This window comes from Rhinolophus ferrumequinum, chromosome 9, assembly GCF_004115265.2.
Source record: "Rhinolophus ferrumequinum isolate MPI-CBG mRhiFer1 chromosome 9, mRhiFer1_v1.p, whole genome shotgun sequence".
In the NCBI taxonomy this organism is placed as follows: Eukaryota; Metazoa; Chordata; class Mammalia; order Chiroptera; family Rhinolophidae; genus Rhinolophus; species Rhinolophus ferrumequinum.
In genome coordinates, this window is record NC_046292.1 from 43,336,867 (window position 1) to 43,363,425 (window position 26,559).

General features: G+C 42.3%; 1 protein-coding gene across 7 annotated transcripts in view; it reads left to right on the plus strand.

Annotated features, from left to right (window-relative positions):
- Nucleotides 1-25,671, plus strand: part of FGGY (FGGY carbohydrate kinase domain containing) — a 393,115-nt gene extending 367,444 nt beyond the window's left edge. For 6 of the 7 annotated variants that reach the window (XM_033115796.1, XM_033115797.1, XM_033115798.1 and 3 more), the window contains 2 exons: nt 19,515-19,576; nt 25,442-25,663. In XM_033115796.1, the coding sequence (XP_032971687.1) occupies nt 19,515-19,576; nt 25,442-25,523 (144 nt within the window). In that variant the 3' untranslated portion in view covers nt 25,524-25,663. Of the gene's footprint in view, nt 1-19,514; nt 19,577-25,441 lie in introns of all 7 variants that reach the window. The other variant, XM_033115799.1, reaches the window with a different exon arrangement.
- Nucleotides 25,672-26,559: the final 888 nt, after the last annotated feature.

Genomic DNA, 26,559 nt, shown 5'->3' on the forward strand with positions numbered 1-26,559 from the left:
ATAAAGAAATAATCACACATATAACCAGTAACCAACACACTGAATCCACAGTGCACAGAGGACTTAAAGGAGAGGTGGGCAGGTAGTACAGGGCATGATGGGAGTGTTTGGATGAGATGCGAGATCTGTAAAGTAGGACTAGAAATTCTTAACTTTCCAGAGTGGCTGAGCCAGTGGCTTAGGAGGGGTGGGAGACACATCGGGTGGGAGAGGTTTGCCCTGGAGGAGATTTCACCACTAACGTGTAGTCAGTGCACGTGGTAATGAAAAGCAGATGGACCTTTTAATTGGCCTTATTATTAGATTTTAATCCTCTACAGACAGCGCACCCCCTTTGATTGCCTACACCCCATGTGAGTAGCTCCGACCGCCCTGCCCCTTGGTACACCAGTGAGTTAAGCAGTGGATTCTACTGCCTGGTGTTGAAGACTGGAGCGACCACCCTGAATCCTGGGTGATCTTGGGCAAGTTACTCAACCTCTGTTCACCTCTTTTTTCCCCTGTAAAATAGGGATAATAATGATACACCCATCTTCTGAGGTTGCCACGAATACGATGAGATAAGGTGGTGTGTGCCGTCGAATATGGTGCCGAACACATAGTGTACCAAAAACGTTAGCCGCTGTGACTCATGAGTGCTTAATGGGTGGTGAGGATTCCTATTTCTGTTTCCATCTCTTCCACAATGGTGGAAATAAGAGCTGGTCCCTGAGTGGGAATCTGGTGAGGATGAGCGAGAGAGTGGGAAATGGAGGACATTTCCTTCCAGCTTCTGATTTAAACGGCCTCCCCATCTCCATTCCAGACTTGAAAATCTGCTGAGTACCTCTTCTCCCACCCTGTGCACCCCCACATAAAGGTTCCTGGGCGCTGTAGTTTCTTGCTCCAAGATGTCTGTGCATAATGGTCCTAGCATTTTTTCATGGCTTCATGTCTTCTGTCTTGATGCACATTTTCGTGCCATCTCCTTCTCACTACCTTAAGGAAACTGGGAGATACCTCTGTGGAAAGCTGTGAGCCACACACACTGTTTCCGGAGGTTGCATGTAAACTGCCAGGTTGTCAGAGCTTCTGCTACTTTAAAAAAACAAAACAAAAAAGTGCCTTCACATCTCAGGTGTAAGTGCCAGACCTTGCAGCACTTGCAAGGACAAATCCATTTCTTACTGAATAATGGAGCTTAAAACCCACATGACTGGCTGATGTAAGCTTTGGCCAGGTCTGTGAGGAATCTTTGCAACATTATTTCTTTTGATGTCTTTTCTGGTAGCTATTGTGATCTGAACAGGAGGAGGCCAGGCTGAGGTGCTGTCTTTCCTGTTACCTAATAACCCTGAATAAGCCCTTTCAAAATCTGAGAAAGTGAGCTCCATGCAAACAGCGCTAAGTACCCATCCTCACGCTGCCTCTACCTAAGTGGGGCGATGCCCAAACCTAGACCTCTGCTCCTGGCCTCTGCCAGGCTGAATGTGGCAGAACAGCCAGATGGTGGATGGCTTCCTCATGTTCTGGGGAAAGAGGCTGCAAGGAACACGTGGTGTGGCCCCTGCCTGCCTCTCGGCTCTGTCTTATACACACCTGTCCTTGCTTTATCTTCTCCAACCACACGTGCCTTCTCATTCCCCAAATGTGTCACTTTCCCTCCCGCCACGGGGTTCTCTCCTCTGCTCCATGTGTGCTTCCCCCATCCTTCACCTAATGTCTTCACTTCCTTTGAATGTCAGCTAAGCCGTAACATACAGGATGCATGCATATAGACAAGCATACATACATGCATGCATACATGCATACGTACCTATATATGCACATACATACACACACACATGCGTACATGTATACATACATACATACATAGCACACGTGAGGCAGCGGCGGCTCAGGAATGCTGAGGCATGCCCTCCCATGCCTCAGTGCCCTGAAACAGTCTGTGGGGAAGGACAGAACCTTCATCTCTCAGCTTCTCACTGCTCTCAACAGAAAAAGATCTAACGAGACAGCGGTCGGGAGCTACCCTCGCCACACTGCTCTACTGTATGCTTCCAAGCACACGGAGCCCAAGTGGAGGCTTGGACAAGATAATTTTTTGTTCTGTCCTTGCCTCTAAGCTGACACATTATTTCTTGATTACCTAGCGAGATTAAACTTGACTTCTGCAAATAAACTAGCCAAGCTTTCCTGCCCAGGCTACCAAACATAGCCTCATCTGTCTGTCTGGCCATATCGAAACACGGAGTCAAAGAATTTTTGTTCTTTTGGGTTTCACTCTCCCAGGCACAGACTAGGCAGGGGCCAGGCGGGGAAGGGGTGGGGGTACATGGAGGAAGGGAAGAAGGGGTGGAGAGAACCTCTCAGAGTGACTTGAGAACTTTCACAAAAAGAGCTTCATTCACTCTCCCCCACCCCCTTGCTCATTCCTGCCCCTTTAGAATCTCTTCTACTTACCAGCCCTTGGAGTAAGGCTTAGGCTACCTTCTTCCCTTAGCCAACATCTGGTCCCCAGTGAATCCCACCCAGCCCTTCATTTTTTCCCTACCCCAATTAAGCTCTTGAGAAAGATCTGAAGCCTGGGAGTCAGGAGTCCCAAGTTCTAATCCCAGCTTTGACATCAATTGATTTTGTGATCTTCTGTGAGTCTTCTCAGTTTCGTCATCTGAGGCATTCTCGACACTGTGGCACTTCACCTCTGAATCCAGTGTGGAAGAGGTAACGCAATTTGAAAGCATTTGCTTTGTGCAAAACACCATCCTTGCAATTAATGATTACTTATTCACTCACCATCCCCACAAGGCAGATATCACTCCCGTTTTACAGAGGAGGAAGTTAAGACTTAGGAAAATGAAGAGACCTGCTCAGGGTCACAAGCCGCTAAGAGAAGAGGCAGGTTTCAAGCCCAGGTCCTTCTGTCTCCAGAGCTCGTGAACCTTTGCACTAAACGGAGTCCCAAGTATACTACAGAAAAAGAAATGAAGACGACTGTTTACAAAACAAAAAGTAGGTCTCGTCCTCCTTCATCCATGCATTGTGCAGAAGATAGGGTGCCATCTTTTCATTTTCCCTCCATACACACCTCTGCTCAGGAGCTGAGACAAGGGAAGAAGGCATGCTTTGGGACTTCATGTACTAATCTGTGAGAGCCAGAAGCCCAGTACCAGAGGCAGAGGTTGAAACAGCATGAGGGAAAGCAGAGGTTGTGAGGCTCTTTAGAGTCAGAGCAAACCGAATCCCAGCTTTTGGTTTGCAATGAGTAAACTGCGGACCAGACTGGATATAGAACTTGTCTGAATTCACGCCATTTACAAATGGAGAGAAGGACCTAGAACCCAGGTCTCATTCCATAGAATCGCCCAAATCAAATGAGCCTCCTCTATTCAAACAGAAGGACCTCCAAGACCATTCATTTTGTACCCATCTAAAAGCCACACTGAGCTAGCTATGCTGAAGGTAACGGGCATTGCAACAAACGTTCTCACGGAAACTCCCAGCTGAACACACAAAGAAGTGGGTCTCCAAGGAACTGTGTAAGGATTGTCTGAAGAGATCTATGCTGGTAAGATTACAAAAATCATAATATATGAATAAATGAACATATGGAAGAAATCAGCAAAGCCCTCTCCTTCTTCCCATATGTAAACTCGGCCTTCGCTTAAAGTCATTAAGCAAACACAGATGCAGCCAAACCAGGCACCAGATGGCAAATGAGAGTTGGAATAAAAGGTAGAAAAAACTTCAGTGTTTATTCAAAGATGGAAAAAGAACCATGATCCAAAATGCCACTGTTTCCACAGAATGGTCACCTAGGGTCACCGAGGCCCAAAAGTGACCAAAACAAAACAATCAAAGAGCTCGAGAGTAATCATGCTTGGGAAGCAATAGGAAAACCACTACTGTCTTCTGTGAATGGAATAGTGTCAGAAGAAAAGGATAATTCTGGCAAATGAAAGCAATGGCTAAACCATGGAAGGACCAGAGAGGGACAGGATAGTGGGAGGAGTTGGCTTTTGCCGAGCACGTCCATGTGCCAGGAGCTTTGCATCCTCACAACGACCTAGCAAGTACTGGCCAATTTTATAAATGAGGACATTTCATCAATGGGCCAAGAGAGATTAGGTGCCAAGGTCACACCGCAGGAATTCCAACCTAGCCATTTCCGGTGCTCCCTGTGCACTGTTCCCGGCTTTGCAGCTCTGATTTCTAATCTTTTATCCTGTTGTCAGACTGTGGAATATTTGACACAGAAAACATGGTCTCTAAAAGATTCCATTCGGCCCATCATCCCTGAGCATTCACCGTGTGCCAAGCCCACGGGATACCATGGCTTATGTCTATGTAGCAGACACAGGAAAGTCCCATCGTCCTCTCTCCCCCTTCTGCTCAACCTCCTGGACGTAAGGAAGGAGGCAGCCAGGTGCTGCCCAGAGGGGCATGGCATCCAGAGCTTGCTTGAGAACTTGACTCCACTTTTATAAAAGACGCCTTACATGGTCCTCGTCCACCTTTTGGCTTGTATATGTGAGAGGGACACCTATGATGAAAATGCCCAAGGGCGTCCTGACTTTTCAGCATTCATGTGTGTGTATATTGAGGGGTAGAAAATTCCAATAATGCTTGCATTTCAACTAAAAGCAAAAATGAACGTGAAAATTCCCCTTTTCCCCCAGTTCAGTCAAATCACTCATCTGCTTGCAGGTGGAACTCCCCATTCCACCAGTAAGGAACCTTGGTGCCGATCAAGCCACATGACTGCTTTGGCTTTCGGTTTCCTCTAACACGGGTACCATGCACTTTGAAGGGCTGCCATGGGACGTGGTTTTACTTTACTTCCTCCGACCCCTCTTCTCTCTTTCCACAGGGCCAGTCTCGACATGACCGTTTCTTTTTTAAATTTTTTCATGTTCTTTTCTTACCAAACCCCAGTCCAGGGTGGGTTCAGCTTTCTGCCTTATTTCTGCCCGCCTACAGGCCACTGAACACTATAAGAAAACACAAACATAAGGCAGGCTTCTAACATTACATCGTAATTGTCTTCAGACAACTTCCCTCACTCCCTGGTATCTAGTTAGGTTTGACCAGTGAGAAGCACCAGCAGGAGCTTGAGGAGAGAATGAAGGTAATTTGTTCCCCCAGCTGCCTCCGTGCGGAGGTGCCACTGTGTAGCGCAGCCAGCTACCGCTGATCACAATCCCTGCGGGTGGCTCTCCCTGCAACTTCCTCTCTGAGTGATGGGAACCACTCCCTCCTTTTATTCCTTCAAACCAAGAGGGGGTAATCGCTCCCCACTGCTGCCAGGCATGGGGTACTTGTTTATTTTTTTAAACCGTCTTTGAAATGAACTTTTTATTAAGTTTTACTTCAGTCCATCTGTTTCCTGATGGGAACCTAATATGTCAGCTCAATTTCTCATTTTCCACAACGACAATATCAAGCCTCCCCTAGTCTCAGCCCATCTCTCCTCTCACATTCAGACGTAGGACCTCCTATTTGTTCTCAACTACCAACTATCTCAAGGAGAAAATAAACGCTATCAGAAAGACATCTGCCGTCAAATATCCCACCGTTCTTGTAGCCAGTGGTGTGCTGCAGCTGGCTCATCCCTGCTCACAGAGCCGATTGTGTGCGTCTCTTCCCGGCTCCACGTTCACGGACATCACATTCTCAGCCTGAAACTGGCCACAGTTGGAAGTCTTTACACCACAGAAATTGGCAAATGTTACAATTTAGGCCCCCCCTTTTTTTGCAGAACCAGTTACTAAACATTTATCAGCACACCACTGCTTATATCCAGACACAGACTTTCTCTTCTTTACATTTGTTGAAATGGAAGAGATGTCCCACCTATTATCAGAGGCTCCGCCACCTCCCACTTCCTCTGACAGCGCACTCGTTCCTGTGTATGTGCCTTCTCGTTAACACTGAGGCCTTCTCATCAGCATTTAAACATAGAATAGACTTCTGCTGTCTCGTACAGCAGCCACTAGTCAAATAGAGTTTCAGAGCAACTTGACATGTCGCTAGTCCAAATCGAAATGTGTAAAATACATACAGGATTTCAAAGACTGAGTATGAATAAAATAATGTAAAATATCTCAATAATAACTTTTCTGTTGATTACTTATTTAAATAATATATTTTAGATATAATAGGTTAAACAAAATATTCAAATTTAATTTACCAGTTGCTTTTTTCTAAGTGACTACTGGGAAGATTAAAATCACTCATGTAACTCACATTATTCCTGTTGGAAAGTGCTACCTCAAACTTTCCCATTTTCAAAATAAACTCTCTTTTCTCTCACAGTCAAAAATGTTTTAAAAGATGGCTATCCTCACTCTCCTGATTTTCTCGCCACCACCCACCCACTGCTTCCTTAATCAAGGGCGATCTGCCTTCCACTCCCAGAATTCCACCCAATAGTCCCTAACGCTAACCTAGATTATTGCTCAGCACAAAGAGCTCTTCATCCCTTATCGTGCTTCACCCTTAGAAGGATTTTGCCCTGTGGAGCACTCTCTTCATTGACACACTCTTCCATTGAAAACATACTTCCTTGATTTTCCTTTCACTACATTGAATGCTGCTTTCCAAATTTCTTTGCCAGAATCCCTCTCTCCTCTACCCAACACTCTATGTTGGTCTTCTGCAGGAGTCTGTCTATCTCATCTATTTCTAAGGGTTCATTTACTATTTGTATGCCAGCAGCTCTACAGTTATCCACATAAAATCTCCACTTGAAGGGCTCTCCATTTAAACATGTTCACATCCGAACTCAGCCCAGCCATGGTGCTATCTGAAAAAATGGCACCCCATGTACTTTATCTCTCCTGCCAGAATCTCAAGGGCATCCGGAAGTCACCCTCTCTTTTCCCTCCTTTTCCGTCTCTCACAGTCTTGTGAGAGACGGAAAAGGAGGCAAAAGAGTTTCTTTGTAAGATATAGTTTCTTTGTAAACTATATCTTATGTGTCTTGAATCTTCTTCCACTTTACTTTAATTCCACAGTCACCATCCTCGTCCATTCCAAGCCACCATTACATGTCACCTGGACCACTCCAAGGGCCCCTTGACTGGTTTCCTGACCTCCGCTTTACCATCCTCTGATTCATTCTCTACACATTAGCCAAAGTGATCTTTTACGAACTTGGATAGGATCTCTCTTGCTTAAAACTATCCAATGGCTTCCCCTTGACTTTGGCATAACGTCAGAAACCTTTAACATGATTTTAAAAGCTCATCCAAAATCTAAATCCCGCCTTGATTTGTAGCTTCATCTCATCGCTCATTATACTACTCTGACCATCTTGGACTTCTTTCAGTCCTTTGAATATGCCATATTCTCTTGACGTGAGGCTTCAAGTGTACATTTCCTTCATCCTACAACCTTCATTATCAACTTTCTTTAACTGGCCAACTCTTTTTGAACCTTCAGATGGTATCCTAAGCACCCAACTAGTTTTGTCTCCCTCTTACACAATCAGATAACATCTGTGTTTCTTCAGTAGACTCGTAAGTTCTATGGAGACAGGAATAGAGCTGTCAGATTCAGTGATAAACCCAGTGCCTAGCACAATGCCTGGCATACGACAGGTACTCAGTAACTATTTGTTGAATAATAAAACTAACATTATCTGGCTCAGACTTCCCATTTTGGAGAAGAGGAAACTGGGATCCAAAGAAAGGAAGCAACTTATTGAAAGTCACAGAGCCCAGGCTAAGATAAATACAGGACCGTGGCCTCCTGTTTTTCCCAGATCAGTTCTCTTTCCAGTACATCATGTGCTTGTCTATCATTTAGTGACCAGAGGGAAGCAGACTGAATTCCCTATGTCTTGTGAGAGCCACAGTAAACTCATAATGCATAAACACAGCTGACATAGTTGTTGTTTTCTTTGTTTATTTTATGTAAAAGGACTGGAAGTCCAACCCAGAACTAAACTCCATGTTTCCAAACCTAAGCTCCTACCACTGTTATTCCCTACAGCCCCTGTTCTGCTCATTGTTCATCTTCCTTCCCCTCATAAACAGAAGCATTAACTGGTCTCTGAATGGTGTTGAATGGTTCCTTCATCCCGTGCCCTTTGTCACTCCCCTGCCCAGGCAGCATGTCACGTGTAGCACAAGATGTGGAAGCACTGTCTGATAATAGTAGCACTCAAGAAAACATTACCAGATCCTGTGTCATGCTGGGGTGGAGTAGGATACAATAATGATAAGAATAAAAATAATTCAACTTTTCTAAGCTATTGCTTGTGTCAGGCACTAGTTTAGATGGTTTGCATGCATTTTCTCTCTCGTCTTAATAACTCTATGAGAAATTATTTCAGTTATTTCTGTGTTACAGATGAGTGAACTGAGGCATAGAGAGGTTAGTCAATTGCCCGAGCCATTCAGTCAGAAGAGCCACAGTTCCAATCTAGGTGGCCCAGCATTCGTGATCTTAACTTTGTGACAGCTGACGACGAAGAAGACATTGACCTGACAGTTAGGAAATACCAAAAAGTATAAGTGAGGGAGATCCCAAAGTTTCTCTATACAGATATCCTTCTCCTGATTCATTCATTCATTCATCCATCCATCTACTCATTGTTCTTTCATTCTCTCAGCATATATTTGTTAAAGAGTCACATTATAACAATTTCTGGGAACACTGATAAAAATCAATGGCCTCTATCCTCTTAGATCTCGTACTTGTTGGGGAGACATATCAGTAAACACCCATGTATCCCACTGTGTGCTAAGTGCTCCGATAGAGGGAAGCATGGGGCATTGGAAACACAGAAAAGATTATCAGCCAACTTAAAAGGACACCACAATGATCTATCCTGGACTTGGATTCCACACCTTTCCCTTTCTCTGCCTGATCTCTGTGTCCTCCCCACCCTGCTGCCTTCACACTTGCCTTCCAGCCCTTCTCTTGCTTTGGTGCTGTCTGGCCTCCCCAACTCTTGGCTTCAGATTCAACCTCTCTGCTTGTCTTTTCCCTCCGGAAGTGGTTTGAAATAAATTCGGCCTTAGCCAGAGAGACTTTTGTACTGTAAAGAAAGTCTAAGACCAGCCCTGAAGGCTAGACCCAGGGTATCCAAGCCCTACCTCTAATAATGGCTCTGGCCTAGGAGAGTTGAAGATCCCAAACAGGGAGCCTTAAGGAGTGTGGCGAGATGGACGGATGGATAAACATCCTGTGTCTTAGACCAGTTAGGGACTGACCAGCCGAAACACAGAGACACTGACCCCAGTGACTCCCCAACATCTCGTCCAGCTCAGTCACTGGGCACTGTGTTAATAGCACCACATTTCATTCTTTGCTGCCAATTATGGTTCCAGATCTGCTGGCCAAAGCATCTTCCCAGCACGGAAATACCTTGGAATCGGGCAGTGTTCAAACCCTGAGAGCTGTGAAGATGTTGCACTTTCTCGAGTTACAGTCTCCTAGTGGCCTATTCCATCCTAAATAAAGTTTCTCCCTTACATCCATAAACAAAGCTTATCTTGGCTAAATGATTTCTGTGAATTAGAGATAATCAATTGAATTTGGTGACGAAGAGAGTTATTAGTGATTCTTGTTGCTCACTGTATTTGATGAAACGGGTGGTGCATTCTACCCTAGCTGTGGAAGAAATTAGAGCCAGAAAGGGTATATGGATTAAAAGAAAAGGACAGGATTGAGATTCTGGAAAGGACCATGAGGTGAAGGAGGACATTTGCTAGGAAGGCTGGGGCAAGTGTGAGAATTCAACTAACGGAAATTGAAGTCAGAAAGTAGCTATTAGAAGAGTGGAATATACATAAGTATAGCAGTCTCAGTGGATGATAAGTTTCAAGGTTTGGCTGTGGAGTGAGTGCTGAAGTAAAGTGGAGATGAAAGTTCCTGGAGTTGGAAACCTTTTGAAATCAGTGAGACTCACCATTGACACCCAACACATTCTCCGGAACCACCTACTCCACCAACCTGAAGCATACACCCAAGTATATACATGGGAACTCTTGTCTTTTGATAAAGTTTCTGGGAAAATAAGATTTGTTTTAGTAGATGGGTAATTGGGAATAGTGATCATAATAATAACTAACTTTTGAGCATTTAGTTCACACAACAAGCGTGTGACATAGGTATTTAAATCCCAATTTTTAAAATGAGGAAACTGAGTCTCAGAGTGTTAAATGGCAGAGCTAGGATTTGAATTACGGTCTGTCCTTGTACGTCACCAAAGCCTTTGTTCCATAGCACATGGTTAAGAGTACAGGTTTCAATGATGTGTGCTTTCTTCATCTTTCAATTGGTGGAATAAAGTAGGTAAAGTGTTTAAAATAGTGCTGGGCCACAGTAAATACTCAATAAATGTTAGCTCTCAGTATTATTGTTGTTGAGTTGTTATTGTTTTTGTTATAGCTCACTGTAGTCCTTGATGGCTTTTCAGTCAGAAATATCAGCAGGAACATTTCTTTTCCAACCAACAACAGATTATTAGAGGGGTGACGGCTTGTAGTTTGGGAGTCTGTAATATGTCTGATGCTTTTAGCAAGAAGCTTGATATTTTTGCTACCCTCCTGTGCCATGTTTGCTGTAATTGAATTGCAACCAAACTGTACTTTGCTGGGGAAACACAGTGGGTCTATATTCACTTTCAGACTGGGCTTAATAAAACTGGGCTAATGAAATGTGCCATTGGGAGTAACTGGTTCACTGGTCAACTGAGAGTCAACCAAAGAAAAGACATACGAGGATGCACGGAAGCAACAGACTGCAGAGCTGGCAAAGACTTCAGAAATAATTTAATCCAACCCCCTCATTTTACTGATAAGGAAAGTGACTACCAGGGAGGGGAAGGGTCTTACTCAGGGTCATACAGCTGGCAGTAATCTTGTTTGTTTCAAAAATTAATACGCGCAATCTTTCTATATATCAATGAATGTACCTTCCTGCCTTTGTAAGCACAGTATCCTGACTAAAATTGAATTTGTCTTTGACAGTGGATAAAGCACTGGATTGTACAGGACCCCAAAGTCATCAGAGGGAGATAAATTGTCACGAACTAATGCTAGCGACCTACCTATTGGTTGCGAGCTCCTCAGGCAATGAGCCTGGTCTTGAGCATGAGGTAAAGCGTGTTTCAAATCCTAGCTGAGCCCCGTACTAGCTTAGGCAAGTCACTTAATTTGTCTGAGCCTCTGTTTCCTTATTGTAAATTCAGATAATAAGACCTTTTTCATTGAATGTTTGTGACCATCAAATGAGGCATGATATAGATACACAGCGCCTCTCTAAAATAGGCATTCGGTAAGTTTATACTGTCAGCTGATGTTTAACTAATACCCTGCTAAAAGCCAGGGATACAGCAAGGAATAAGAAAGCCAAGGACCCTACCTTCATGCAGCTTAGATTCAGGAAGGAGGATTAGAGGTGAGGGCCACAGAGGAAGAAGTAGGCAATAAACAAGGATGCAAATGAATTAACAACATAACTTCGGGTCATGCTAAGTGCTATGAAGGGTTATAACGATAAGAACATGAAATATGATCATGTTTGCAAGAAGTGGACTGTTTCGGCTAGGAGTGGCCAAAGGTGGCCTCATCGAGATTATCTTTGAAGAGGACTTAGTCATGTGAAAAAGCTAGACAGTCAATGAGCCTAGAAAATATTTCTGAGAGAAGCAGGAAGGCCCTGAGCAAGAGTAAACTTAACACGTTCAATCAGCAGCTGGACGGCCAGTGCGTTTCTAGCATGGTGAGCACAGTGAACAGGACATGAAATGAGGTTGGAGATACCGATCTTGAAGTTTTAGGCCATTCTACAAAATGTGAATTTCATTGAAAAACCGAAGGGAGTCCATTGCCGCTTTTAGGTTTGAGAGACTCTGATATAACAAAAACTAAATATGTGATCTTTGTCCCTGATTCCTGGCACAGTTCCCAAAGCTTGCGGTATCTCTGGAGTGAAAAGAGTGTCCTTTGTATACTGATGAGATGACCCGTAGCTAGGGACCCTAAATAGCTTGGTTGCTATAGAGGTTGGTTGCCAGAAAAGCCAAGGCCTGATTAGAGGGTAGGAACTTTCAGCCTCAACCCTCCGTCTCCAAGGAGCAGAGAGGCTGGAGATTGAGTTCATCACCAATGGCCAGTGATTTAACAAATCATGCTCATGGCCTGAAACCTCCATAAAAGCCCTAAACTGCAGGGTTTGGAGAGCCGAGGGTGGTGCACCGCAGAGAGGGCATAGAAACACCACACACCTCCCACACCCCCATACTTTGCCCTATGCATTTCTTTCATTTGGCTAGTCCAGAGTTGTATCCTTTAAAGTAAACTGGTCATAGTAAGCAACTGAGTGTTCCTGAGTTCTGTGAGTCGGTTATCAAATCGTAGGTGGGAAGGCTGGTCACGGGAACTTCTGATTAATTATAGCTAGTCAGTCAGATGTACCGGGGGCCTGGACTTGTGACTGACATCTGAAGTCCTGTGCGACTGAATCCTTACATGGGGTTGATGCTGCCTCTGGGTACTTGTGTCAACATTAAATTGAATTGTAGGATACCCAGTTGGTGTCTGGAGAGCTGGAGAATTGGTGGATCTAAGAAAACACCCACACATTTGGTGTCAGAGGATTGTGTATTATGGGTGAAAACAGCCAAGAGAGATAAAATTTAATTTACCTCATTCATTGATTCATTCAACAAATACTTATGGATTGCCCATTCTGGCCAGGCTCAGTTCTTAGCGCAGTGAATGAATCAAATAGAAAAACCCTGGCCACGTGGAGCTTGCATGCTAGTGGGATAATAAATGTGTAAAATTTACAGAACATTTACTATATGCTGGCACTGTTCCAAGTGCTGTACCTAAAATAACTCACGTGATCCTAACAGTCCTAGGAAGCCTACTATTATTAGCTCCATTGTTTAGGCAGAAAGGAAACAGGCATAAAGTTCAATAGTTTGTCCGTGATAATATAGCTAGTAAGTGATACAGCCCAACTTCACACTCTGGCAGTCTGTTACAGTCAGAATCTATCATTTTAATAACTGCACTATATTTTCTCTCTTTCTGAAAATCACCTTGACTGGCCCGGACTGCTATTAGGATATGAAAGTGGAAGTTAGGAGACCAGCAAAGGAGATGGTAGTCAGAGAGTACGATACTGGAATTTTCAACAATACTATGAGTAGATATTATTATTCCCACTTTATAGATGGGAAGGTTGAGGCTTGGTTCAGACATCCAGTAAGTAGCAGAGCCTGGATACCATCCCAAGCCTATTTATCCCTAAAACCTAGTATCTTTTTACTAGCATCTCCACTTCCTGCAGAATTGCAGAGCCTCCACACCCCCACCCCTCCTTTATGATCAAGCGACTAATAGGAGGTACATTTTAGAGTCAATATTAGAAATTGGGCATTTATTTTTTTTTTAATTTCCATTTGGTAGGCATATAATGGAAAATTAAATAAATTATAAATTTACCAACACGTACATGTATACATATACAGAGTGTTTTTTTTCTTTTATAATTTTAAATTGAAATGTAGTATACATAAAGTGAAATACACAGATCTTAAATGTCCAGTTTGATGAAATTTGATAAATGTATACCCCCATGTAATCAATACCCTAAACACGACGTGTGTGTATGTGGATGGAAGGCTGGCTGGCTGGATAGATAGATAGGAAGAATTTAAAATTATAAATGAAGTGTAAGTCTTCAAATCATGATTAATGATGAAGACTTCTCCCACTCTTTCCTCTCTCTCATCCCTTCCGCCTTCTAAATTAACATTGTTGTCTCCAATGCACAAAGGTTACACAGAACAGAATGCCAGATGCAAGTCAAAAGATGACTCTGTCAAAAATAAAAACAAAACAAAATAAATAAAAGAACAACTAGCCATTTCTTAATGCTTGTTGGAGGAAAATCACATTGCTATACTTTCTGTTTTTCTGCGGAGGGGTCATGTGCCTCAGCCCACACATTAGCATGTGAACTTGTTTTTCCAGTAAAATGAGTCAGAGTTCCTCAAGAAGGCAGATTCATGTATTTCAGAGCTATGTGTCAGCATCTCTGAAAAAAAAAATATAATGTACTGGTACGTCTCACACATGTACACACACTCACTCATTCTCACCCAAGAAATCTCCCAGCTAATAAGCAGCAGAGGTGGGATTTGAACTCAAGCCTGGAGGACTCACTGAGGAGGCTTTTGCATTACAGGGAAGACAGGAGTATCGGGTCTAAGTGTAGGACTCAGCAAAGGTCTGGAACTGGACTTGAATTCTGTCTTGATTACATATTGGCTTTATGACCGTGGGCAAATTTTTTATACTCTCTGTTACTCTTTGATTCATAAAGTGGATCTAGACAGTGATCTCCATGGCATAAAGTCATTTTGAGGATTAAAAAGTTCATGTATATCAAGCGATTAGCACAGGGCACAGCACAGAGTGAGCACTTGGGGAACTTTGGGTTAAACCAGCAATACAGCAGTGGCCATGGGAATTGTCTGCTAAGTCAGTAGATGCCACGTTTTTTTGATCATATATCCTATCACTTAAAAAATGTTCAAGCTTGCATCCTCACTACATGGAAACTTACTTATTTTATAAAAAGCATAGACATGCTCTGAGCTTATAGATTATATGTACTCTAAACAGGTAAAATATAGCTGAAATAAAATATTTCAAATATTTGCCTATCATGATGTCTTCATACTAATATTACGCATATCTAAAGGTATACTAGGTCTGCGTTGTTTTTACCTTATCATATGAAGAGCTAGTACCAAGTAAAATTGTCACCATTTTCTTGTTGACTTGAATCTCAATTATCACCATTACCTTTAATCCATTGACTGAATCTTTTTCAGCCACTTGTCGATTTTGTAAGGGTTGGTGTAAATAAACCACATAATGCCTTTGACTCCACTACCCTGGGCCATGTAAATGACAACATGTAGCAAATCCCTGGCAGATGGGGACATAGAAGCCAAGTGCCATGCTGTCGTCCCCTCAGTGTGGTAGATCTCCTCTGTTCTTCTCTGAGGAAACCTCACGCATCTTAGCTGACTCGTGACTATCTGATGTGTGGACCTACTAATGGATCTGCTGACAATGTGCATATTAAGTGCTGGTCAAGTTTAATTTCCTTAGACTGAAAATCAGATAAATGGCACCTCCAATATTTTTTTCTTCCAGAATCCTAATGCCACATCCTGAGCCCTCCCTGGAGTACATGTCTGCCACTGTCCCTGTTGGGAAAGTCATGGCCCTTTCATTCAGCAACTCGGCAATCATGCACCAAGCACCTGTAAGGGCTGGGATGTGCCAGACATGAGCCCTACAGTGACCTGGTTCCTGCCTGTGGAGAGCTCACATGATATAATAGCGCCCACCATGCCAGGTCCTGGTTATTCTTCCCTGCCAGTCATGACTCTGGACACGGCCAAGCTAGCTGCACCCTTGGCTGTCCAGTTCTAGACATCTTGATAGTCTTCCCAAAGTCTTAAGGCCATTGTTCCCTTTCCCATAGGGAGGGGTGAAGGTACCAGACCCCCTGCTTCCCAGATTAATGTGTCTGCCACCAATGGAATCTGCGTCTTCCCCATGGGTGCTCAAGAGCCCCTTCCTTTTTTTAACCTAATTTCCCTGCTTACCTCACCTCAGTGTAGCCTAAAGCCTGTGGTAGCTCCCAAACCAGGCCATAATGCATGAGAAGTGGGTGTTTCCTGCGCCCACACGGGCTTGTGATGGCTAGTGCTGCTCCCAGAGAAGTGAGCAGTGTGTGCACCCTGGGAGCTCGGCCTTGACACGGCAGGGAAGGGTCAAACCCCATGAATGCCGTCTTTCATGCCCAGGGTACAGGGCCCCTATTTTTTCCTACAGAAACCCTTCACTTGCTTTCAGAAGTAACGATCAAATGTGAACTTTCATGGTTTATTTATAACTCTGCCTTATAGAGAGAAAGAAAAGAGTGATTAAAATGCTATTTTACAAAATATTTTGTTTTTAAAAAGCTGTCATTGTGTGGGCAAAAAGGAAAGAGAAAAGTCACTGCATTCATTGTGCTGTCTAGACTCTCAAACAAAGAGCGTAGCGTGCTGCAAATTAAGGTTGTCCGGCTCCTGCCTGCTGACAGAAAGTATGAATTTTGAAGCCAACTTCAAATAGACCCTTTTGAACAGAAATATATTGTGGGGGTGACTATATTTAGCACGTGTCAGCATTTCCATAATAAATCCATATTGTTATGCTGCGGTAATTTCCAGATTTACTGCAGCCAGTGGGTTCATGAGGTTTCACTTTTATGTTAATTATTTGGAGAAATCAGGAAAGTCAGCAGTGCTATTTCTGATGACAGCACTGATTCTCTGGGCATTCTCCTTATTGTGTCAAATACTCGTCATGAGCGCTGCCTCCCAGGAGACAGAAGAGTGAGCACGAGGCATTTTGACTGCCTCCTATAATCATAACTTTGTGTTTTTTTTTTAAATGCAGTGTACTTTTTTTCCTTGCAATTATCAAATCCATATATGCCGCTGTAGACAATTTAGAAAACACACAAAAAAGTTAAGAAAAATAATTATCACCCATGCTTTTGAACCTGTTAACATTTTAATGTATTTTCATCCAATGTTTATTATGCCTACGTAACTTGTGTTTAGAACAAACACAATTCTTGAGAAGCCTCCTTTCACCCCTTTCCCTACAAGGAGGCCTGATACACAATAAACCAACAGCTCTCTTCGAAAACTCCAGCTCTTTTTCTAACCTTCCATATGGATAAAAGGTTTAAGAGTTGATTAATGGGTCCTTAACCACCCTTTTTACAAATTCTTCAGGGTGGTCTGTTTCTAGCTCACTTTGGTATCTTATGTCTGTCATCTTTAGACCTCAGCCAAAACTTCCATTTTAGCGTTCTGTCGTATGATCCGCAAGTTCATTCATCTCGTAGACATTCCCTGAACGCATACACTATGCCAGATGCTGGGTTTGGCAGTGGGAATAATTATAACAGCTCCTATCTTGAGGAGCTCACAGTCTAGTTGGGGAGACTGATGTGCTAACAAAGCGTTGCGGTGCCATGTCATAAATGCTATGATCGATGGAAGCACAAGTCGCTGTGGGGCAAATAACTCCATCTAGGAGGGAGGCAGGCAACGGGATGAATTTGGAAAAATCCTCTCCATGGAGACAATACCTGAGCTAAGTTTACTGCTTAAATCTGTACTTTTTCTGAGCAACAAAACATCCTCTTCTTAAACCTTTGAAATCTCGATTTCTGGTGTTTGTTTCTTAATAATTTATTTTCTTAAACAACCTGAATCTGAAGAAAGGAAGAAAGAATTCCCTGTCTGCCTTTTGTCCACACATCTGTTACAGTGAGAAGGGAAGTGACATTTATGGAGCACCTCCCATACTACAAGTTTTCCCGGATCCCACCCATGAAGGCAATTCTGGAATGTTGTCTCAAGCCTGAGGCCTGAGCACAGCCCACGGAACAGTCCCTGAAGGCATTTTCAGCAGTCAGAGGAGGGGGAAGAGGTGAGAGATCCTGCCTAGATCGCGGCAGAGCAGGACTCTGAAGGAAGAAGTGAGGACAAAGCCAGAGAGCGAGCCAGTGGCGCAGATGGCCATTGGGATTGCTGAGGCATCTTCACGAGACTCAGGGTTCACTTTAAGAGAGTCAGGACCGAGTGTAGGGAGCAAACATTCTGCCACACGCTGGGGCAGGCCAAGCTCTGAAAATGTCCTTGTTAAGTGGAATGGCAGTAACCTCACTAAGATGTGAGTGACTGCCCCTTCACAAAATGACCCCAGACAGCCCTTGTTTTACTTTTCATCCTTTCACCATGATTTCCTTTTAATAATTTTGTATAACTTTTTAAAATCTCCTCACTAAGGATGCCATTTCTTTTCTGCTGTCAGTGTGTTTGCTACTCTGGTCTCCCACTTCGCACTTTTAAATCCATTGTGGGCAGATAACTGTTCAGAATGTTCTTGCCCTCCTTGGGGAAGAGTTGGTAAAGCATCCTTGCAGGAGTGGAAAGATGTGTAAGTGACTAGCTGATAAAGAAGCTTTCACGCTTCTTAACCCTGGAATAATGATTGAAAAGAAGTTTATCTGCTTCCACCATAGTTATTTATCATACTCTACTTTGATCAGGGTACATGTCTTTTCTATGGTGAGCTTCTCGATGAAAGGACCCATCTATTTTTCATCTCTGTATTTGAATATATTGAGTGCTGTGCTTGGCACAAGGAAGGGGTTTGATGTTTTGCAAATATTCTAGGTGCTGAGATTAAGAAGCAAACAGAAAAGCCCGTGGCCTCATGTAGATTACATTCTGGTTAGGTCAAGCGGTGGAGAGGGCAGATACGGAACACATGAAGCAGTAAATACATGGCACGTCAGAAGGAAACTGGTGGTAAATTGTGTGTGTGTGTGTGTGTGTGAAAATCACAGTAAGGTGGCAAAGATGGACAGGGGCCATTTGGAAATGTTTTGAAGAGACCTAGGAGCCCTCATATTCTTCGTGGTAGTCAGCTTTTTACTTTTTTCCTCCCATGCTAGCACGTGAGTTTCTCCAGGACAGAGAGTATGTCTTATGCCAAGCTGTATCCCTAGCACAGTGAGTAATGAGTATGTGGAATAAGAAGTTGTGTATAAGTGACCCCAGAATGACGGTATCCTGAACAATAAGACCAGTAGCTGTTCCTAAAACAGGGCCTATTCCGAAGAGCTTTGTCGTGCTATTGCTTACAATCTGTCTAGTCAAGTTTGTCGGGCTCCAAAGTTTGGGTTCATTCCATTTCCTCTAACTTTCCCATAGCTTTAACGGCACTGGGAGGCTGCCCAAGGACCCTAACCATTTCGGTCCTGTAATGGAGCCAATACATTCTATGATCGGTTTTCATGCTGTACGCGTTAAACCATGTCCACTCAGATGCCGCAACTTGCCGGCTGCCCGACTGTCCCACTGTAAAGACAAGAATGTTCCAACATCACCTTTCAGAACTCAAGTCAATGACACTCAGCCCAGAGGTCTCATATCTGTACTCAAAATTTCCAGAAAGCCTTCTGGAAAGAAAGCTGAAGGTGAAATGAAGAGGTCTTAAATATTGCATCCTGCACTAGAGATGCAGAGTGGCTTCCACTTGGTTATTGTTATTTTGAGTTACGTAGACAGTGTGCTCACGTTGCCTTCTGAAGCCCTGGTGTCCAGCAATGAGAAGGGGAAACAATTTCCTCCCATTGCTCCCTGGGACTGATCACAAAAGCTTCACCTTCTAGCTGTTCATGCCCTGGAGGCCTCCATACACAACCATATATGAAGGCCAGGCTGTGTGGTCATAGGTGTAACTTTTAGTGTTCATTGGGTGTTATTCCCATTACTAGTGAAAATAAGTTGAAAAGAATATATATTAACTGAGTATCTTAAGGGGAAATGAATTCTAATTAAATGTTGTGGCCTATGACAAGCCTCACTTCGGTTTAGCTTTCCTACTCAGCTCTGTGTTCTTTTCTTCATTTGACAGGAGGCAATGGCAAGAATGAGCAAAGTTGGGAAAGTTGTGTTTCCCAGACTTGAGGATAAAAGGTAAGTTTACATTCCGTATATGCACAATGCTAAGGAATGAGAACATACAAACACTAGAGCTGAACTAAACCTTGGAAGTCAGCTAATCCAGTCCTTTCATTTCATAGTTGATAAAACTAGGTTCCAGAAAGGAAAGTCACTTTCAATTATCTCCGATCACAAAGCTACGGAGGGCCAGACCTATGGGTCTAATACACACTTCTGATCTCTCAGACAAGTCAGTGTTCTCTTCTCTAGGTCATTAGCAGCAAATCGGGTGTACTCTGCTCTAAAACATGGATCTTCTAAATCTTCCCTCAAAGGACAAGGTAGCTTCTCTCCATTCTTTTACCCTTTGCACCACTTGGCGTTGAGGGCTGCACCATGACCTTGATCAATATTTTAACCCCATGTCCTAAAACACTAATTTATTGAACTCCTGCTATATTCAACGCATATTATGCTCATATTAGCCTCTAGGTGGGTTTTAGAGGGGATTAAAACACAATCTGACTTACGCACAAAGATCATTTCAGAACCAAGGGATAAGTTCTCCAATAGAAGTATTACCAGGTGATAAAGTGGCCCAAAAAACAAAAGAATGTCACCTGTAGAGGCGAGGGAAAGCTTTTGAGAGGAGTTTAAGTCTAGCTGACTTTAAATGCTTAAAAGAAATTGTCATCAGACAAGACAGGGAAGGACATTCTCGGTAGAGGGAGTAACATGCAAAGTTATAAAGATGAGAACAGCATGGTATGTTCAAGGAACTGCAAGAAACTCATAATTCTGAAATACAAAGTATGCGATATGGAATGGCGGGTGTGTGGGGTGTAGGTGGGGTCAGCTCGTGGGGAATTTGAGGCCATGCTAAAGGCCTCAGACTTCATCCTCCAGGCAGAATGGAAATATGGAACTTTTGGCAGTGGTGGGACCTGGTCAGATGCAGATTTTGGAAAGGTACTTCGAGGATGAATTCAAGGGCCTAACGGTAGAAGCTGAGAGATCAGATGGAAGGCTTTGTCAACAATCCACGTTGAGAGATGAAAAAGACCTATATCAAGTCACTGGTAGTGAGTTTAAGGATGATGAAGGGACCGTTGTGCAAGGGCCTTTATAATTTTAGGAAAGTATTTGAGGTTAAGACATAAAAGCAAATTCAACCTTATATAACAGACAGGCAAAGGTGCTGATCCCAGCAAAGCACAATCAGTATTTAACAGAGTTGGAAATGTCCACAGAAGAGCAACCAGATTTATTTTCATTTTCTTAAAGAAGGTTTCCAAATGGAGTTGGGCTGTTATCCTCTGAATGTAGACTATAAAGCCCTCTCTAAATACAGGGGTCAGAGGGACTGGCCCTCACGTGAGGGAGTTCAACTCACGAACACTGAGAGATCCTACGTCCCCTTACGGTGGGAGCCATGGGCTAGCAACATCGCTCTTTTGTTGAAGTTAGAAACATTATTCTTCCCTGTCTCTTTGCTGATCCTTTCAAGACTTTTGCGGGAAGTCTGTTTTTAAGTTCTTCCAGTAAATCCACGTGTTCCTTTTGTAAAGAATCCTTAGCTTCTAGCTGTCAGCTGGGAGCCTTCCTGTGCACACACGCAGTGCTCTCACACCATCTGCAGGCTGCCTGAATGTTTGCAAGTAGAAAGGGAGCCAGTTTCCCTCTGAGCTACTCAAATCACATTATTATCTGTAGGGAACATTCACTTAGGTTTGTGCCACACAGGAGAATCCGACTGAGTGTGGAAGAGAGGGCATTCAGTTGATTTTAAAAGTCAGGATCATGAAAAGGATAACCTAGTAACTATGGTTCAATACGCTTTTTAGGAGGATCCCAAATCTCATTTTTATTCCCAAACCGAAGTTATCCACGGTCCTAGAGTAGTCACTTAAAAGTGCCCTAGAAAATTTTGTGCATCAAAAGGCATTATTAACAGAATAAAGAGGGATGCCACAGAATGGGAGAAAATGTTTGCATATCATATATCTGATAAGAATTAATATCCGGAATATATAGAGTACTCCTAAATCTCAACAACAAAACAAACAACTCGAATCAAAAATGGGCAAAGGACTTGAATAGACATTTCTCCAAAGAAGATACATAAATGGCCAGTGAACACATGAAATGATGCTCAACGTCACTAGTCGTTTAGGGAAATGCAAATCAAAATTACAATAGCATACCACCTTACACACATTAGGATGGCTACTACACACACACACACACACGCATATGCATATATATATGCACCTGCATATATATATATATATATACACACACACACACACATATACACACATATATACATACATATGCACACATGTATACAAACATATACACACATACATACCGGGGGGTGCCAAAAAATGTATACAAGTGGACACTTTGTTTAACATTGCTCAAGCAGTAGTTTGCTGTAATCAGAAGTGTCCGGACGCTGATGGTAACCACTTTGAGCACCTCTTGTAATTGCAGAAGTCAAACGTGACTTGTATTCATCTTTTGTTATCAGTATATATTGAGTATTACAATTTTAATACAGTTTTCCTTTCTTAAAATGTGTATACATTTTTTTGGCACCCTCTGTACACCCATACACACACACACACACACACACACACACATATACATACACATATATACACATATATGCACATATATATACATATATGAGTTTTGACAGTTAAGTTCACAAACTGATCCTAGAAAAAGTGCTACATACCTCATTGCTGAATATCACTATGGTCACCTTCAAAGCACTTCCCTTGGGAAGCTACTCACTGACACCAGTGCCTAGTCCAACCTTCAAAGCAATTTTGGAACTCTTTTTCTGGAATGGCCATCAGAGCTGTCATTGTATTACCCTTGATGTCCTGAATGTCATCAAAATGTCTTCCTTTGAATATTTCCTTTATCTTTGGGTAAAGATAGAAGTCATTGGGGGCCAGATCAGGTGAGTAGGGAGGGTGTTCCAATATAGTTATTTGTTTACTGCCTGAAAACTCCCTCACAGACAGTGCTGTGTGAGCTGGTGCATTGTCGTAATGCAGGAGCCATGAATTGTTGGCGAAAAGTTCAGGTAGTCTAACTTTTACACGCAGCCTTTTCAGCACTTCCAAATAGTAAACTCGGTTAACTATTTGTCCATTTGGTACAAATTCATAATGAATAATCCCTCTGATATCAAAAAAGGTTAGCAATACCATTGCAACAAGTTCACGAACTTAATTTTCTGACCTCATATTTTAGCACATACGTGTGTGTGTGTATATATATATATATATATACACACATGTAGGTGTGTATATATATATATATATATATATATACACATATATATATATATACACATACCTATATATATACCTATATATAAATATGTATACACAGCAAGTGTTGATGAGGATGTGGAAAATTGGAACCTTTGCACATTGTTGGTGGGAATGTATAGAGTGGTGGTTCCTCAAAACTTAAGAATAGAATTACCATATGATCCAGAAATTCCACCTCTGGGTATATACCCAAAGGAACTGAAAGCAGAGACTCAAAGTTCATAGCAGTATTATTCATAGTAGCTAAAACAGAAGCAACCCAGTGTCCATCAATCGATAAATAAACAAAATGTGGTATGTACATACCATGGAAAATCATTCGGCCTTTAAAAGGAAGGATATTCTGACACATGCTAGAACATAGATGAACTTTGAGGATATTATTCTAAACGCAATAAGTCAGTCACCAAAAGGCAAATACTGTATGAGTCCACTTATATAAGGTACTTCGAGTAGTCAAAATCAGAGAAACAGAAATTAGAATGGTAATTGCCAGGGGCTGGGACGAGGGGGGAATGGAAAATTATTGTTTAATGAGTATAGAGTTTCAACTTTGCAGGATGAAAAGAGTTCTGTGGGTGGAAAGTGGTGATGGTTGCACAATAATGTGAACGTTCTTAATGCCACTGAACTGTATACTTAAAAATGGTGAAAGTGGCAAATTTTATGATATGTATTTTACCACAATAAAAAAATTTGAAAAAAGCACAGGAAAAAATAAGTGCTTAAGACCTCTCTTTTCTGTGTGTAAAAAAAGGGAAAATATGCATTTCTTGGCATTCCAGGATAGTAGACTCATACAAGAACATTAGTTCACATTAGTTAGCACTTGGCAGCTCACGGAGTGTACCATGTTCACTTTCTTGTTTACAATCCGGTCACTCTGTGGCTATAGGTACAGTTACCACCCTCTTGTAGCAGGGAAGCTGAGGCTCAGCCCATTTCAAGAAGTTGCCCAAAGTCACCCAGGTCTCACTCCCTACAAAACCCATGTTTTTTACACTGTACAAAGAGTAAGACCAAGAAACAAAGCTGCTGCAAAGTTGTCAGTATTGAATTGGAAATCTTTAAGTATATAAGAAGGGTTAATGACCCAAGCTCCCTTCCAGCAGTTTTGAGATCCCAAAGTTAGGAAATCCATCAGATAGTGAAACTTGCTTAGCGTAAAGTTGTTATTATGCTAAGTGTCATTAAAAGGAGAAAATTGCTGTTCCCAAAACCATTCTATGATTAATGAATTTGGTGGCTCACAGAGCGGGTTTTAGGAGAATCCACATATAGCTAGATTGATGATAATATCGGAATATTAATTTTTTAAAAAGTAGGTACCATAACTAGCATTGATATGACTTCCTATGAACCAGGTAGTGTTCTAAATGCTTTTCATAGATTACCTCACTAAATTCACACAGCTTTTCAGGTCGATCCTATAATTATTCCCATTTACAAATGGGGAAATTCAGGCACCAACACATTAAGTAACACACACAAGGTCACACAGCTAATCATGGGTTAAGCTGTGATTCAAAGCTAGGCTTCAGCGTCCACCTCTTAAAGCTGTGTTTGCCCCATCACAGCTCTTGAGTTACCATAATTCTTAAGGTAGAAGTGTTTGGAGGAGGAGGACTCCTATTTATCTATTTAGCTCTGCATGTTTGCAAGTAGAAGTTCCAGAGTTATTCCAGAGTCTCTCTCCCCCATTCACAAGCTTGCACCAAAGGTCCCTCATGAGGACTTCCTTTGAGATCATCCCAGAATCTACCACGACAGCTAGCTACCCTGGCTTCATCAACCTCCCCACCCCACCCCATATCATCTCCTCCCAAGCATGAGAAATATGGACCAAGTTGCAAGTCTTCAAGTATGATTTGTCTTAGCTGTTCTCCTCCCTTTCAGAATTGGGCTGCTCTGCCATCTGACTCAGGGCCAACATCAGGTTCTAACAGGTCCCTGCTGAAGAGTCAGCAGGAGAGGCAGGGAGGGTAAGGTCCACTATGGGATGCCTGGGAGGCAAGGCACAGCTACAGGAAAGTCATTAGTCACGTTTTCATGGGGTTTGACTCCCAAATAAAGCAGTCTGCAACGGAAATGTAGGTGTGGAATCTGCAAAGGGTAATTGAAATGTTTAGTCTCGTCCCAGCTCAGGCTGTGGTTTTAAGCCCGTCATCAAACCTGGGGCTAGTCATATTTGAAATATTTAGGGAAGCTGGGAGGTGAAAGGTCCTGTGTTCCACCTTTCAGTACATTGCAGGGAAGGCTTTGAAGTCAGACAAATCGGAGTTTGAGTCCTAGCCCTGCTGGTTTTTAACTATACTGTTTTAGATATGCCTCTCTGAGAAAATGTCATTTACTTCTAAAATGAAGATAATAACACCCCATGTAAGTTACAGATAATAATATTCACTGCTCAGGATGCTGTAAACATCCAAAAACTGGGGGGCGGGGGGCATCCGCAAAACCGTAACAGATACATTCCTGTGCTAAATGTAAGGGGAAGCTGCATATCAGTTTGACATTATTCAACATATTCATTTGTCTCTCACAGATATTATGACAAGAAATATCAGGTATTCCTGAAGCTGGTTGAACATCAGAAGGAGTATGCAGCGATCATGAAAGGGGACTGAACAGAGCTTGCAGGTGCCGATGCCAGGAGGTTCTGTGTCATTGCCTCAGGGGCCTCTGTCATTTCAGCTTCTATTCAAGACCCTTTAGGTATCATTGTATCATTGCTGCATTGTCTTTTAATAAAGAAAACCCACACGTGTGCAACCAGAACTAGAAGCTTCCATTTCAAAATACCACCATTATTTAGTCGGCAGTTTCACAAACACCAACGTAGAGACAGATGTTTCACTGAGAGTCGTTGGATCTCATATGGGACTAGACCTTGGGGATCATTCAGTCCAGGGGAAACTTGTACGTTAATTGATTCAATGTCAGCTATTAAATGAAAGACTTACAGTGCTTTAGGTTGGACATCTAATGTCTATTCTATAGGTGCCTAAAAGCTTGTTGTTAACTTTCATTTGGAAATAATTTCAAACTTCCAGAAAAATTGCAAGAATGGGAATTATACAAGGAACATCCAAGTGCCTAACTTTTACCTTTTAACATTTACTTCATTTGCTTTATCATTTGTATATTATCTTTCTGCATATATATATATATATATATATATATATATATATTTATGTGTGTGTGTGTGTATATATATATACTCATATATACACACAGATTTTTTATGAGTCATTTGAGAGTAAATTTCAGTGAACTTAACTTTTATATAGTACTTTATTTAATCTGCCATCATATTCCAGCTTTGTCAATAACTCAATAATGTCCTTTTTGAGTGCATTTTTATCCCTCCTGTACAGGACCCAGTCTAGAATCAGATACTGCATTTATTTACAGAATCGTCATCTTGCAATCATCATATTAAAGAGAGGTACAGGCAGGAATCATCAATGGATTCAGGAGGGAATTTTGATGAGTAACAGGATGTATGCATGTTCTTAAAATGTCTCCTCACAGATTGTTTATTAGTTACAAGAGAAAAAGGAATGTTAACTTTACAGGGAAGAAATAACAACCACATCTTGATTGGGTGATGGAAATTACCTTCAGCTGGGCAGATGGACATCCTGTTCCTCCAGCTGTGAT